At 39.8% G+C, this 15,867-nt stretch overlaps 2 protein-coding genes across 3 annotated transcripts; one reads left to right on the forward strand and one right to left on the reverse strand.

Moving 5' to 3' along the window:
* The first annotated feature begins 9 nt into the window (after positions 1-9).
* On the forward strand, positions 10-11,548 carry STKLD1 (serine/threonine kinase like domain containing 1). 2 transcript variants are annotated; one of them, XM_015879055.2, is made up of 19 exons: positions 10-323; positions 416-511; positions 971-1,015; positions 1,332-1,406; positions 2,092-2,196; positions 2,618-2,688; positions 2,882-2,997; positions 3,473-3,585; positions 3,678-3,838; positions 4,312-4,442; positions 5,071-5,154; positions 6,098-6,214; positions 6,789-6,923; positions 7,560-7,688; positions 8,154-8,297; positions 9,181-9,309; positions 9,814-9,951; positions 10,287-10,366; positions 11,253-11,548. In XM_015879055.2, exons 1-19 carry the CDS (start codon positions 309-311, stop codon positions 11,298-11,300), a joined length of 1,932 nt encoding a protein of 643 aa, XP_015734541.1. In that variant the 5' UTR covers positions 10-308; the 3' UTR covers positions 11,301-11,548. The 2 variants fall into 2 exon arrangements, with proteins under 2 accessions (XP_015734541.1, XP_015734542.1); XM_015879056.2 differs by having other exon boundaries at positions 8,154-8,282; positions 11,253-11,537.
* Positions 10,416-15,770, reverse strand: REXO4 (REX4 homolog, 3'-5' exonuclease). The gene is made up of 8 exons (XM_015879057.2): positions 15,554-15,770; positions 14,870-15,324; positions 14,444-14,599; positions 14,088-14,281; positions 13,835-13,923; positions 13,440-13,514; positions 12,704-12,778; positions 10,416-11,970 (listed from the first exon to the last, which is right to left on the reverse strand). The coding sequence occupies exons 1-8, from the start codon at positions 15,728-15,730 to the stop codon at positions 11,878-11,880; spliced, it is 1,314 nt and encodes a 437-aa protein (XP_015734543.1). The 5' UTR covers positions 15,731-15,770; the 3' UTR covers positions 10,416-11,877.
* Between the last annotated feature and the right edge of the window lie 97 nt (positions 15,771-15,867).

The raw sequence follows: 15,867 nt of genomic DNA on the forward strand, positions 1-15,867 counted from the left end.
CGCGGGGCGGGCGGGGCGGTGCTGCCTCTCCGCCCTTAAAGGGCTCGCTAAAGAGCCGTGCTGCCATCTGTGACTTTCCTACCCCGCTTTATTGCCTCTTTTTTGCTTTTAATTCCTCCCCCCCCCGAAAGGAAAGAGGTTTTTCGCTCTTAAAAAAGCAGGCAAAAAGTGCTGAAGTGCCGCGCCGAGCTCGTGCTCTGAGGGGACCAACCGCCATCGCCTCAGCTCGGGTGGGAGCAGCCCCACATCGCAGCCCCACATCGCAGTCCCAGTCTTCGCCCCGAGCTCCAGGCCGGGCCCAACTCTCCATGGAGAAATACGAGGTGGTGGTGGTTCCCCACGGGCCCTGCGAGCAGCCGGAGGGGTGTGTGCTGCCATAGGCCCGGCTCAGTGTTGATCTATGTCCCCCCATCAGGTCCTGCAGCGGCTGCAGCCCGGAGCGTTGGGTACCGTGCTGGTAGTGGGGCTGAAAGCAGAAAGAAACTCGAAGGATAGATTTGTAATAAAGCAGGTGAGAGGGTGGTTGCTAGGAAAACAAGACGCCATGTGTGTGGTGCTCCTCTCCGTGGTCCTTTTTGATAGCAACAGTTGAACGTGGCGGGCAGCTTGGCTGCACAGTAAGCTTACACCTTACACAGTGCTTCTGGAGATTACCAGAATACTAAGAGGGCATACCAGAATACCAACATAAAACTGTGGAAAGTAGGTCTATCCAGTGCATTTTCAGCTCAGCATACTGCTGCTTTGACAGTGCGGGAGGGCTGGCTTGCTGTCACAGAGTCATTTATAGCTCTCTTTGTGTTTATCTCCCAAATACAAGACTGTTCCAATCACTAAATCTTCAAGCTATCGTTTTAAACTTATGCTAATTGGTACTCAGTTGTCAGTTCTAATCTGAGCAAGATCACACTGCCTTGAAGTTTCGTTTTCACTATATTACGACCTCAACTTTGTCTTCTGTTTGGTGCAGGTTGAATGCATTGATGAAAAGCACGCAAATGAGGCCTTTAAGGAGGTATCTGCAGTTCTTTACTAGCTTCACTTGTGGAAACCAAGCTCTTCAGCAGAACAAGGTTTTATCTGAGCATTAAGTATGTGGATAAGGGGCAGGACAATCTCAGGGATGTTCTCCCTGCCATCTACTTGAGTTCAGGCCAGAATTGGTTTATTAAACATTCCTATATTTGAATATGTACATTCACTCTCACAAACAAAACTACAGGGCGCTAAGCTGAATTCCTGTCACCTTTTCCAACAACAGCAAATATGTTAAAGTAAGTGGAGTATATGGGGTTTTTTTTCATCAGCATTTTTTTGTTTCTGCTATGCAGGCAATGGATTTGCTACAACTGAATCATTCACGTATCTGTGCTTACAAGGAACTGTTTGTGACTTGGGATAATGAGGTGAGAATTAACTAGGATTATTTATGGTTACTGTTGTAGGCATGTAAGCATTTCTATGTTTGGGGTCATTGGTCTAAGATGCTAAATAAAAGGTTGTTTAGTATGAAATTAACCTGTGTTTTAATTTCTGAATAAACATGGTGTAAATTATGAAGGTAAATGGATTGCTGTCCATCACATGGCAGTATTGCATGCTGGCTCAGATCTTGGAATGAAGATTCTACTGGCTTCTACTGCTTCTGTCTTGTTTTCTAATGCATACATGATTTTAAGCTGCTTTTTTGTTCCATCTCCAGCAAACTTGTGTTAGAGAAAAAAAACAAAACAAACCAAAACAAGGAAATTCCCACTTGTATAGAAAGGTAAAAATTCTGAGGTTTTGTGCATGGACAATTAGCATTCAGATGAAATTCATGTTGACTTTTATGATGTATTTTTGACTTGAATTGTCTCATGTGGTTTCATTTAAGAAACACTTGATAATGTTCTGAACAACAGATGCTCTGTTTTTAATATAAAAATGTAAATATTGTCTACTTTGTGAGAAATTAAACACCTCGGGATGCCTTGGTATTGGTGAGCTTCATAACTACCAGCTTGGCTAAGTCCTTGGCTTTATCTTTGTTACTGGATATGTCATTATCTGCAAGCAATTAGTCAGTCTTGGTGTGATGTTTTATTACAGATATCAGCTGTGTTCCTTTGTCTGGTAATGCAGCACTCGGACCGAGCAGATCTTGCATCTCTGATCAAGACAAAAAGGGAGAAGCCAGAGAAAATAGAAAACATGGTAAAACAGCAAACATGGTACAGAAGAGGCATCTAGCTGGACTGACTGAATCTCACTGCATTTATGTTTCTTCCTCTGTATTCTGTCTTTCTAAAAGTCATCCCCAAGACCTTCAAAGCACAGTGTTTTGCTGTAGGGTACTTTTGGAAGCGATCTTTGTCCTTAATCACTGTGACATTTCTGTAACACTAACTCTTTGTGTAGCTTGTTCTCAAGGAATTACATCTTTCCCCATTTTACATGTGCATCCATGAAAAATATAGATCACTTGTTTTGCTGAATACACACAGTGATGATCTATAACGGTTCCTTACTGGTGGGACTTTACTTCAAACAATGATATTCTCTTTTGTTGAATGCCTAAATTCTCTGTTATGTTATTCTGTGTATGTTACGCTTTCATGTATATACCCATCAACAGGTGATTCTGAGGTTTCTTGGACAGATCGTGGATGCTTTGATTTATATACACAATCAGAATATATTCCATAGGTGAGCAGAAACCTTTTTCTCTTTATTTGATTGGTCATTGTTCTTCATTCATTGATCTGAGACTCTTGGCTTAGTACGGCCACTCACTTAAGAAGTGAATTTTGCTTTCTAATATGTGAAGATGCTGGAAATGTGTAGTTCTGTGTCATTAGAATCTGATTTCACATGCTGATGGAAAATATTTGCGTTGCAGAAATCTCAAGCCATCAAACATACTTATGGATGGTGAAGCATCCTTCAAGCTTTGTGACTTCAGTACAGAAACACTTATGACCGATGAATGGAAATGGAAAATAAGAGTGGAAGAAAGTAGATATGTCTTTTTTGCTTTGCTTTGCTTTTACAATACTTTAAAAAGATTCAGATATGGGGGATGTTTTTAATCTTTGGAGGAAAAACAAGCCACAAAGTTATCTAGCTTACCCCTCCTTCACATTTATACTTACTGTTCTTCTAAAAACGTGAATAGAATATTCATGGTCAGTTGCCTGTAGCATTAACTGCATTCACAATTGAAAACTGTCCGTAAATCTCAAATCTCCTCCACAACAAATACAGTTGGGATCATTTTTAACATGAAATACATGCAGCAACATCTTGAAAAATCATTTATTAGTTGTAGCGACTCTCACATTCTGTTTCAGAATGTCAGCACTAGAAAAACAACAAACAAACAGCACTCTCTGTTATGTGTCTCTATAACTTAGACAACTACTGCCTGTACAAGCAGCACTGTGTATAGCACAATGTCAGCAACATTACCTTGGGATTCTTATTTCAACAGATCACAAGTGTTGGATGGCTCCGGAAGCGATCAGTTTTTCTTTCAGTGATAAGTCTGACATCTGGTCTCTAGGGTGTATCCTACTCGACATGGTGACCTGTTCTGTTTTGAATGTATGTAATAATGTTTCATTAAAATATGAGCCCACCACAGAACATCTGTAACTGAGTGTGGGAAAGCTCTGTTGTTACTGTGCTATTTACAGGCAGAAGAAATCACTTCGTTACTTCAGGATATAAGACAAAATGCCAGCCATCTTGAAAGAATTCCATCCCTAATGCAAAAAGCAGATAACAGTTCTTTGCCTATATACCCAATTTTATGCATGATGCTACAGATCCAGCCCAACATGAGACCCAAAGCGAAGTGAGTTTGAGATGCTTTCCTTTTGTGTCCTAAACCCCAACTACAAAGACATAAAAGGATTGAAATCAAAGTTAATAAAAAAAGAAAGAGAGAGAGAGACTTGGTGTTCTGCTCTTAGGAATGGGCATTTTGATTGTTGTCCTTTTTGGAAGAGCTAAGTGGTAAAATCATATTGCAGGCAGCACATTGTAATTTGAGGATGCATACATTTCAATATACAGTGGAATATTTTGGTAGTGTGTCCGTTCAAAAAAGCTATTAAATTAAAGCCCAAGTCTGGCTTGCTTATGGTAAGCTTTTTCATCAACAGTTTTTAAGTAAATTCTGTAAAATATATATATATGCATATTTATATATTTTTCAAACAGTATTATTGAACTTTTTATGTCAAAATGAAATGAAGCCTGTAGAACTTGCTCATTAACTTACCAGATCTAATTTATTGGTACTACTTTTGTTTCTCCTAACTTTAGGGATCTGATGGATGTGCAACTTATTAGGGAATGCCTCCAAGTTGTTGGTTCATCTTTGATAAAAAAGAAGAAGACTTTGTCTTCCTGTATAATAGATTTGTTCCTTGGGGGTGGAGTTGGAAGCATTCTAGGTAATAAGGAAAATAAGACAAATTTAATATAGTAGCTATTTTTTTTTTGTTGGTAAGAAACCAATATCTTTTCCAGTCAGCATGTATCCTACTTGAAAACCAATTATTGGACTTTCATTTTATTTAAATTGAAATGGCGTGCTCTTTAGTGGAAAAATCATTGTACAGTCTTGTCTGCAAGCTGCTCAGCTTAGCAGCCATTTGTACTGTGCACGTCAAATGGGGCCAGAAATAATTTCTCAGAGAACTTGGGAACCATGCTTACTTTGTATGCTACCATGTTTGCCCATTTATGCCAATGAAAGACCTGCTCTGCTATTTTCTTTATGAGCAAGGATGAGGTTATCTTAATGTAAACAGCCATGTGAGTGATTTAAAGCCCCCAGCCCTGCCTGATTCAATACTCTAACAGTTCCCCAAAATATGCATGAAAAATGGAGATCACTGGGATGGAACATGACATGCTGGAATATTGAATGACTGATGCTTTAGGGCAAAAGGGCTTCCCTTTCAACAGTCACAAATTGCATTATTTCCATTTATATGAATTCATGTCTTGCACAAAAATAGATAAAGTTTGTGTGATTTTTGTTTCGAATGATGAGAAAAATTTCCTTTTTTAATGTAGATTTCATGCAGGCTTTCTGGGATGTAGAAGAAGCACAGGATAAAGCCATGCAGCACCTTGCCTGCTTTGTAGGAGATAAAAGTGGTAAGGTTTGCTTTGTTTATTCAAACTTTTCTTTCCTTGTGTTTTGAGATAATAGGAAGAAGAAAAAAATCTCATAGCAATGATAGTGAAATCACTCTCTTTCTGATTTTTTGAACATACTGTAATAGACCACTCATTGAGGTGGCTGTGTTGGTGCTTGCTTGTAAAAGTTTTTGTTGAGAAGCAGAGGTATAATACTAGGTAAGAAAAACAGGCACTGAAAACATAGTGATGTTTAGATTGGGAACTGAGTTGAATGGTGAAACTAACATTAATTGAGGAAGGTAATTTATATAATAAACAAATTCAAAAACAGAAGTGTTTAATATCTGTAATTAAGAAGTGTAGGGGAACTGTTAGGTCAGCGTTTGAACACAGTGACTGAGCTGGTGAAGGGCTGTGGCTGCCCATGGAGTACAGACAAATTGTTTGCACCTTGCTCCCCTTGTGACCAGAAGGGATGGACCCAGGGTGGAGCTCCTCTGGGCTCATATAAAGGCCAGCCACTGAAAGGAGAGCATCTCTTGGACCTAGGCTGCTTCCTGAGAAGGAGTGCTGTGTAGCCAGAGAGCCCCTTCACCAGCTGAGTGAGTTCAGTTCTTCTTTCTGTGTATGACTATTGGCCTACCTGCAAATACTTTGCCTGGTATTGCCAAGAACCTGTCAGAAGCAATTTTGCTTCTTCATGAGCAGAACAGTAAGGAAAGAGTAACCTTTTTTTTCCTTAGAGTTGAATTCATTTTCAACACTCTTACTGAAGAAAAGATCATTATTGTCTTTGGTTCAGGTTGTTGTATTGAAATAACCCATCATTCACAGGGACTCAGATTTGTTTGAAACTGAAACTCTCGTGTTTTGAAGCGTAACCATCTTCTGAGCAATCTAAGCAATCTAAGTGACTGTTTAACTGAATGTTATCTCAAATTATTTCTCTTCCCCACAGCTCTGCCCTATCTGCTAACACTCACAGAATTGATTGCTTTTTCCATGAAGGTTCATGCAGATTCTCTCAAGTTACATGTAGATGGTTGCAATTTATTGCTTGGAATTCTTAGTCAAGGTACAGTTATGAGACTTCCATCAAATGCTGGGTAATGCAGCTTATCTCTTACGGTGTTACACGTAGGAGATAAAGTTTGAGATGGTTTCTGAAATATTTTCAGGGACTAAATTTAAGGTAATGGAAGAAGTTATCCAGCTTTAATAAAAGCCTGGATTCTCAGGGGCTTTCTTTAGAGTAATAGAGTAATATAGAGATATAAATTAATTCTATGTTAAAGTGTAAATTTTAAATCGAGGATACTGGTTTTAGGCTACTGAATCTATTTCTTATTATGAGTAAGAGATTTTCAATGCTTTGCTATTTGAATTTCAAAGCATAAAAGTACATACGTATTGCTTTCTCATATTGTCCCTTCTGCCTTTTTCTTGGCAACGTACCACTGTAATAACTGACTATGTTACAGGATTGAGAGTAATAAGAGTGATATTTCAGGGAAAATAAAATTTTAAATAACTTTAGGGTTTATTATGTGAAGAAATGCTGTTAGTTGAATGCTTTATTTAAGAAGAGAGGAGGAGATTCAAACTTCATTCAAAGCCACTGAAATCCATGTTATTCTAATGCTTGGCAGCTCTAGAAGAGGATGTGGTGATGGTTCTGGGTGAGGATGTGACCAACTCTCTGACAGAGATACTGAAAAGCCACTCCAAAGATGAAGAGTTTCTTTCTTTGATCTGCCCATTACTGATGATGGTTTCAGCTGATGGTTGGTTCCTCTGTTTTTTGGGTGTTTTATTTCTTTTGTTCTTTTTTGGGGGGGAGGGATATTCTTATTTTCCCACTTTTGTGATGTAATCTGAGATAAATGCAAAACTGATGGGTTCACTGAGATCTTGGTGTTTATAGGCACGTTGCAGCATCTGTACAACATTCATCAGAAGAATGTTTTGTAAATAGTCCTGGGATTTAGCAGGAGTGGGGTAACCTACATAGAATAACTTGTACAAAGTGTCACAAAGGGTCTACATTTGTACAGGTTACTGAGCAATACCAAACTTTGTGTTGTTTCCAAACTCTGATGAGGTGATTTCCACTGAGAAGCTGAAAACACTTAAGAATAGAGGAATTCCTCCCCTCTCTGTTCCTTTTCTGTTCTGTCATCACAGATCTGTAAGGAAAATTGTTTGGCTAAAATCTGTTTGAAAGAGTCACTTAAGCTAAACACTTTGCTTAAATACATCACATTAAAGAATCCAATCTGTGTTCTTTTTTTCTTTCTTGTGATATGTTTACTGTTTTTTTATTATCACTGTTTAAATATGTTAAGAGTTATCTGTTGTGAGGGCAGTGAGCAGGGCAAATATGCTAGATTTCATAGGGTTTCTTTTTATGTGCCCTCTAGAAGTTGCTGCGGAAAATCTAAGGAAGGCTGGATTAATTTCAGAACTTCTGTCAATTTTACCAAACTTTATTCATAATGAGCAGATCTGCCACTCTTGCTGTGCAGTTCTCTGGAGCTTGGTTGTGAGTGGTAAGTGGAAGATATGCACAACTGCACTTGATATGTTTGATTTCCTCTGCATGACTAAACACCCATTTGATTTATGTGACCTGCAAAATGCCCACCCTGTGGGCTGTTTTCAGTCCAAAATGATGTTATTTCTGGAGGATTCCTGCTGTAATGTGCAAATATAATTTAAATGGCAGAGGAAAGTAGTTCCTGGAGAAGTTCATCTTTCTGCAATAGCCAGTATTATTTAGTAATGCTGTAAAATTTGATTTGCATCTTTTGAATTCGTTCCCTTTCTGTTGTCTGTGCTAAAACAATGTTATTTTATATTTATATTTATATAAATAAATATTTAAATAAATAAATATAAAATAAATATTTTATATTTATATTTATATAAATAAAATTTGACATATATGCTTTGCTTAGGACAGTATTACTTGATTAAATAACTCAATGCATTTCTTTTTTGTTATGGTAATTTAGAGAACAATGTAGACCAGGTAATGCTGCCACGTGCTGTCCCCATTATCACATCAGTCATTCAAGAACACCCCCAGAATGGAGCAGTTCTGCAGTCAGCTTGTTCAGCTTTGTGGGTGCTGTCACTGCAAGGTGTGTTTTCCCAAGGTATTATCACTCTGCATGGGAAAGGCCAAGCACTTCTGTCAGTTGGTTCTTGAAGTACAGGCTGCTTGGCCTCAGCAGGCTCTGCAGGTGGCAGCAGAGTTAGAAACTTACCCTCTTAATAAACTCTCCTTGTGCTCACTCCTGACACAGTAATGAAGCTGTTTTGGAAGAACCATGGCAATTATGTAACTAGATACTTTTGATGTGTGGATACTGCAGGGATCCACAGCTACAGCAGTTTATGTTGTGCAGAGCACCCTGTCTGGCCTCTCTCTTGAGACAAGGAATCCCACTCGAGTTACTCTGTTATGTGTTACTAGTTTGAACGTGCTCTTATCAGGTGTGTGTTTAAATACAGGTTTTGTTTAGGTTTGTTTTGGGTCATTTGATTTGTAATTTGGCAACACTTCAGATGAAAAAGTAAAACATGTATCTCTTTCATTACCATGCACACAAACAAATGTATCTTTGCAATACTATTCTGCTTCTCCCACATGCAAGAATATTGCCATATGTTTACACACTGCCCTGTGTTCCTACCATTCTTTTCCCCAAGTGAAGCTGAAAAAGACGCATTGAGCAGTGTGTTCTTTTCTCCTTTCTAATGTCTACCAGTAAAATATGTTGAGTGTCTGGGACTCTCCATCCCTTTTAGCTTGGAGAGTGCAAGGAAATCTGGACATCAAAGATGTATCTGAATTTTTTTTTTCCTAGGCTTCTAGAGGAACTCACAATAAGACTTTATTAAGCCTATATTACAGTTATATGGGCTTTCACACCCATTCCTTCTTTCGATGCAAAGTTAAATGTACCTTCAAAAACAGGAGGCAGAAATTGAGATGAGTGTTTAAAACATTTGTGTTTTTATTTATTTTTTTAAAAGGTATTTTGACTGAAAATGACTATGAGCCCACAACAGCCCTTCTGATGGATGCACTTAGGATGAATCTGGAAAAATCTTTGCTGGTGAATAATACCTGGCTGGCATTAGCAAGCCTCCTAAGGCTGTCTGGTAATACTGAACAATTAGTTTTTGTTAATTGCAAGTCACCTCAGATATAAACATTTCTGTGCAGTTCAAGAGTTCATAGTGGAACTGAGATTATCATCTGCTCTGTTTTGTTAATCATTCCTTTCTCACAGAACAGGGAAAAGGGATAGTAAAACTGGAAGTGCAGTTTTTTTCTTCTTGTGGATGTGGTATGCATGTCTGAGAAGCAGATCAGCACAGTCTCATTATTGAGTGTTTTCACTTTTTTATTTACAGTGTAAATGGGTAGAACTCAGAGAAACAATAAATATGAAAATATTACCTTTGCTATGCAACATCATGCTGCATATATAGTTCTTTACTTGCCCAAATATTCTTCAGAAAAGCTTCTAGGAAGGCTGAAAAGAATGGACATGGCTTCTTGGAGGAATGTTATATGTGTGCTATCAGGAGCAAGGGATCAGAAAGCAAATAAGCGCAGTCTGCAGCTACCAGTTAGTCCAGCAGTATTTGTTTCCCTTCCAGAAATAGCAGCTTTCAGGTTTATAACGGATCCAAAAGGCAATGGAATAAACCTGATCAAAGATGTCTACCAGCTCTACTGCGATGATCCAGAAGTGGTGGAAAGTATCTGCGTGCTGATTAATGAGATGGTTCAGTACGGTAAGACTGTGGTGTCATCTGTCCAATCTTTTCCCCCTGCCCTCCCACCAAAAAAAAAATTATTGAAGAAGCAGTAGCTACTCAGGTAAACTGAAACTGCACTCTGGAAGGGCTTAACATGTATCTGAGAAGGGAAGATGAATTGGAATTGTGAATTCATCCCATTCTTGTCGCTGAATAATTACAAATGCACTTGTAAATGTACAAATGTTCCAACTTCACTTTACATTCTATTTACGTAGATCTATTTCCTTTCTGCTCCCCTTCAGTCCCTGCTAAAACCACCGGAAGTCATACCAGAAACCATAAACTATCCTTTATCATTTATGTTCTAGATGACATTATACTAGAAATGGTGTCACAGCAAATGGAAGAGCTGCTGGTTGAAATAAAAAGCCGGTTTCCATCTAGCATGGTACGCAGAAATCACTGACAATAACGGGTGCTTGCTTAATGTTACAGACTTTGTCATTCTCAAATGGTTGGAGTTACATACTGCAGAACTTTACAGAACTGTGTGAACAGTGAAGCTGTACAAACTCACTTCTGATAGTTTGCCTGAAGGGTTAAAAGTTAAATTCCAACACAGTCATAATGGGGAAAAACAAACTGTTAAAACACCAGAAATGTCTAACAGATAACAGAATGGTTATTTGAGCTATTTAATGTGTCATTCTAAAATTTCCTTTACAATGGCTTGCTGTCAGGTAGCTATCAATGAGAAGGTGTCTTTTCCCCAGCAAGCCAATATAACTGGGTAGTCTTATAACACTTTATATTCAGCTATGCATTTAGTCTGCTTACATAAATTGTCTCAGACAGATGCAAACAAACTTGTTCTCCACTGTCTCCTGCAGGCACTGCCTGAAGCACATTAATGAAAGCTGAAGCTATAAGTTAGTGCATTAAAAAACAAAACAAAAACAAAGCAGAAATGAGAAGAAAACAGCTCCCGCTGTTGCAAATGCAATTTGTTGTTCCCTGTGCTCCATAACAGACAAAGCAGACAGACGAGCAGAATCTCTTAATCTAGCAGTATGCTGTGTGACATGCAACTGCTAATTCTCTGAAACCTGTACCTTGCTACTTTCCACTGCTTAGGTTATTAAAACTGTATTAGTATTCAGTCTGACAATTACAACTGCTTTGGATTTTGCAGAATCAAACCCCATGTGTTTTAAAACATCATTTGTTTTAAAGGCTTAACTGTTTAAACACAGTTCTTTATTAATAGAGAAGTACAAAAATAATTGAAACAACAAGGTAATCTTATATTTATCAGTTCCCATATTTCTCTACAGGAGATTATGGCCCTTGTGGACACAGCACTTTTGAGACTGCAGGAGTAAAAGCTTTCTGTATAAGAACAAGACCTGCAGACTTCTGGCTCAGATATAAAAGCCTGGATTATCCTGAAGTATTTCACAAGATATTTCTCACCAGGAAGATTACTATTGGGCCATTAACAATACTTAATTCTACGTTGTGTTTAGTTATCACAACTGTGAGACTAATAGCAATATTTAAGAACTTGCTTTACTTTGTAGACTTCAAAAATATCCAAAATAAAGGTTTTAGTCTTGACAGTTTCAGTAAAGCAGTATCAGTTTCTTCCTTCATCCATCACAATTTAAAAGTGCTCTCTTTTTATTGTTCATTTAATATTTATTTCCTATTATTGACGAAGTACTTCACAAATGCAGGCATTTGCAAGTATTGTTCCATTAGGTGTAAGTACTATACAGAAAGGGGATACTTCAGCAGTATTCTTGTATGTGAATGTTGCCATTCTGTGCTGGGCTTTTGTTTGTATTATTGTATGAAATTACTGCTGTTAGTTCTGAGCAGCTCTCCTTGAATTTGCCTGGGATCTGACAGTGAAGCAGCAAATGCAGTTAAATAACACAGTGTGGAATCATTCAAGTCTCACAGTTTGACTTTAGATTTGTTCTTAAGAGCAGCTTCCCATTTCTTTTTCTCTAAGGTGTACAGTCTCATAGCTGCTTGTGCATCCTGAATCTGAAAGAAAACAGAACAGGAGGCTTAACTTAACAAAACATGGCTTGACATGACTTAAAAATGTTATTGTTCATAAACAGTGAAATCTTTCATTTTAATACATCCTTTCAAGTAATGTTTCATAATCTTCTATATTCAGATATTGACTGACTAGTGGAGGGAGGTGAACGTGTAAGGTGCCCATACAATGCTGTGCAATGCTCTCTCTGATCATGACTTGGAAAATCATTATGAGAAAATAGCCTTGATTACAGCACCTTGGAGATACCTGCATAACATGCTCATTTTTTCAACTCCTTTACCTGTTTCAGTGGATAAGAGAGGCTATAACTGCTGAGAGTAGGCTCTCACTACTGATGCATTTATTTCTATCCTCTTCAACACAGAGCAACAGTGCAGCGTGCTGCTTTTAATGTAAGCAATTTGACATTACTTTTCTCCCTGGGGATCTTAAAATAACAAGAACTAAAACAAGAATCAGTATTTAAAAATATGGTTGACTTGTGAAAAAGTAGTTTATGAAAGTATCCAAGTGGTGTAAGAAAACTTAGATAGAGTGTAAGAAAACTTAGATAGCAACCTTTTTACATGACTGTATCCAAGCAGAGCTTGCTGACTTTCATTGAGAGGTGAGAATGAAGGCATGGGATTCCAGAATGAACTCTGATCCCAGAAGCAATGTGTACCATGCTGTCAATCTACCCATAAAAGGCTACATTGATGAGATACGTACCGAGCAGTGCTCTGATGTCTGCACTTTAACATCTAGAATTCTATCACAGAGCAGCTTCAACGATGGCCGTGCGCACTAGAAATATAAAGATTAAATCACGCTTTATCACGCTGCTTGAATTATGTATGTGTATATATACAGCTTCCCTTGGTGAACTGGCAAGGAGAATTAATGAATTATGAGGCTTATGCACATCTGTTTGTCCTGCTTAGAGGATTGTCTATGTGGTCCCATAACCCTGAGGTTTAGGTTTGAGGTGTTTTACTGTGAAAAACAGAGTATGTAGTTATGAAAAGTAAAATAATGTCCTATGCTGTTTCTTCTGGAGTCCAAGTAGAAACTTGAAACCATCTATTTTTTTAATATCCATGTGCAAATGACACTATTAAGAGTATCCAGTGTCCTTACTATAAATGTAAAATCTTATTTTGCTATTCCAGAAGAGCGTTATGAAGACCATGTACATGCTAAGGAGTGGGAGGACTGCTGAACCTTGTGCAGAGGTATTACAGGTAATACTTACAGCTAACAAAGTAACACTGCTATACTTCAAACAGTAACCAAGCATTCAGTTAGACTGGTATTTTCAACCAACAAAAAGTTGATATCTCTGTTTCAGGTTGGAAAGAAGAAATGGGGACAAGTGAGGCAAGCACAGGAGTGAGTGGGCTAAAAGCTGGGAGTCGGCAGCTCTGGTGTCAGTTAATCAAGGTACTCCTTTCCATCACTTTCTTACCATGACTCTCTGTCTGAAAGGTTTGTATTTTTGCGTGTCGCGCATTTTCTTCTTAGGATGATCAAGGAATAAGACCTGAAAGAAATCACATTTCCAGCGTAAAGAGTGATGCTACACAAAAACTGATACAGCTGAATACACAGCTTCCTGCTCTTCAGCATCTAAATCAGTGCTATTAAGATCAGTGTGCAAGCTGAAGAACTTGGTGTGCCAGCAAACAGGGCTACACTTGGTACAATGTGAGAGGACAAGAAACTGAGCTAACAGCTAAAAAGCAGCAGTTCCTATGAGTTTAGGTGTGTTATTTGACTGATCCAGGAAGATGAATAATAAATTCACTGATTTTCAGTGTTTGGAGCTTTGTCTTCATAGCAACAAATCTGCAGCTGTGTTACCTTTAGGTCATTGTGTAATGCATGCCCAACTAATATCCTTCCATTCAAGATATCAGCGACCTCCTTCTGAACTGTTTTAAAGTCTTCACCTAAAGATGAGATGGAACACTTGGCATTAGACACACAAAACATCTAAGCAACCTACAACCAGAATATGGCATCTTTGTTGTGAAGACAGCGTTATACCTTATGGGACTGTGGTTACACAAGTTTGTGCTGTACAATCAACCCTCAGCTTGTTACAAGAGCCTACCTGTCTTTAGATGCTCAGGTCGTATGCCGCTAACAGCTGTCCTGTAATCCGTCACCTCTTCTGTAGGCTTGACATACTTGTCATAAATGCACTTTCCAAACCGGTTCACAATGGACACACGAGCCACAATGCTGTCTTCGCCGTTGGGTCCCACTCCCACCATCTCACAGTCCATAGCTACAGCTCTTGTAAGGCTGAAAAAGAAAAAGACAACTCAGTGACGCATCTCTTTACAGGGACCACACAGCAGAGCTGCGAGCAGCAGACTCAGATGTCAGCTTAAACTTTGTCTACAGCCATTACAAGCTAATTGTGATGCCTCTGCTGCTGTGTCTCCTGCTTGGAACACCACTCACCCTCCAGAAGACTTCTCTTTAACCAGCACCTGCTCCACAGTCCGTTTGGGTTGGCCTGTTTCAAGTCCCATTTTCCTTCTAGCAACTTCTGCTGCTTCAGGTCCTATTGCTGCTTCAATATCATTTGGATCAACATCATCAAACCAGATGTCGGGCCTGGTAAGTATAAATTTAACTGTGTTAAATAGTCTTAAAGTGACAGTGCATCTCCACCATGCACAAAAAGCACATTTATCTTTTAAAATCAAGAAAGCAGCTATCTCAAAAGTAGTCTATGCTGTTATCTATGCAGATTTATTGTGAGGAGGGGCAGCATTCATCTTCTGTTGCCCACATTCTAGCCTGGAAGAGCACAGCTATTTGGAACGTATTTCATTGTACACCTCCTAGAATACATTACCATGTGCTGATGCTTGAAGTACTCACTCTTTGGGCTGCTGTGCTTTATCGTCAGCTTTCCTCTTCTTATGTTTCACGTCGCTCTTCTCCTTTTCAATGCTGCCGTTTTTCCTTTTCTCTTTGCAGCCCTTCCCATTGCTTTTGATGCCGTTCACACTCTTGTCCTTCTCATCTCTCCTGCCTTTGGGCTCAGCCATAGGAGCGCCACCATCAGCAGAACTCTTGGCCCTCTGATCTGTGTGTTTAGGCTTTGAATTCTTGTCAGTTGCAGCCTTCTTGTGTTTCACCTTGCCCACAGGAGGGCTGTGTGCATTCAGACCCCCGTCCTTTTTATTTGTGGATTTGGGTTTCAACACGTTTTGATCCCCAGTGCCAGCTGGGACCTGTTGGCTGTTTCCCTCTTTGAGTGGATGCTGCTTCTTGGTGGATGTTTGAGATGAAGGGAGAGTCTCATTCGAGGCACTTGCCTTCTGCTTCAGTAGCTAAAAGAGCCAAAGAAAAGAGGGGGGGAAAAGGAGAGAGAGAGGGATTATCTCCTTGATCATCATCAATTCTCCCCCGATATCACTGAAGCAGAGCAGGGCTCTGGCTGGCTGCAACGCCCCATCCCCCGCGGGTTATTATTACACATAAAAAGTCCTTCTAAATGATTACACCCAGATCGGAACCGAGTTAATGCAGAGCCCGGCATCCAGCCCTGCTCGCCCTCACCTCCTGCAGCGCCTTCCAGTTGGAGGAGAACTCCTGCGGGCTGCGGGGTATGGCCGCCACCGTGGCCGCCTTCGGGCCATTCTGCGCGGCCATCCCCGCCTGCTGCCCGCTGCCCCGCCGGCCTTTCCTCCTCCGACCCTTCCCACCGGCCGCCCCCTCGGGATCCGCTTTCGCCATGCGGAACCACGGCGGGGAAACGGTGCAGCACCCGGCGGGGAACGGCGGATCGAGCTTTGCGTTCCGCTGCGGGGCCGGGGCTGTGCGGGCACCCCCTGGTGGTCAACAGAGGGGAGAAGCCAGCGGTGCATGGAGCG

This window comes from Coturnix japonica, chromosome 17 (genome assembly GCF_001577835.2).
Source record: "Coturnix japonica isolate 7356 chromosome 17, Coturnix japonica 2.1, whole genome shotgun sequence".
NCBI classification, from domain to species: Eukaryota; Metazoa; Chordata; class Aves; order Galliformes; family Phasianidae; genus Coturnix; species Coturnix japonica.

What these genes read in the sequence shown, in the direction of transcription:
- STKLD1 (XM_015879055.2), top strand. An exon ending in CTGGAGCTTGGTTGTGAGTG is followed by an intron (nt 7,689 to 8,153) that starts GTAAGTGGAAGA and finishes ATGGTAATTTAG; the next exon opens with AGAACAATGTAGACCAGGTA. An exon ending in AAGCCTCCTAAGGCTGTCTG is followed by an intron (nt 9,310 to 9,813) that starts GTAATACTGAAC and finishes TTTCCCTTCCAG; the next exon opens with AAATAGCAGCTTTCAGGTTT.
- REXO4 (XM_015879057.2), bottom strand. Translation starts at nt 15,730, where the DNA reads ATGGCGAAAGCGGATCCCGAGGGGGCGGCCGGTGGGAAGGGTCGGAGG. An exon ending in ACTGGAAGGCGCTGCAGGAG is followed by an intron (nt 15,325 to 15,553) that starts GTGAGGGCGAGC and finishes TGGCTCTTTTAG; the next exon opens with CTACTGAAGCAGAAGGCAAG. An exon ending in CATTACACAATGACCTAAAG is followed by an intron (nt 13,515 to 13,834) that starts GTAACACAGCTG and finishes GATTTCTTTCAG; the next exon opens with GTCTTATTCCTTGATCATCC.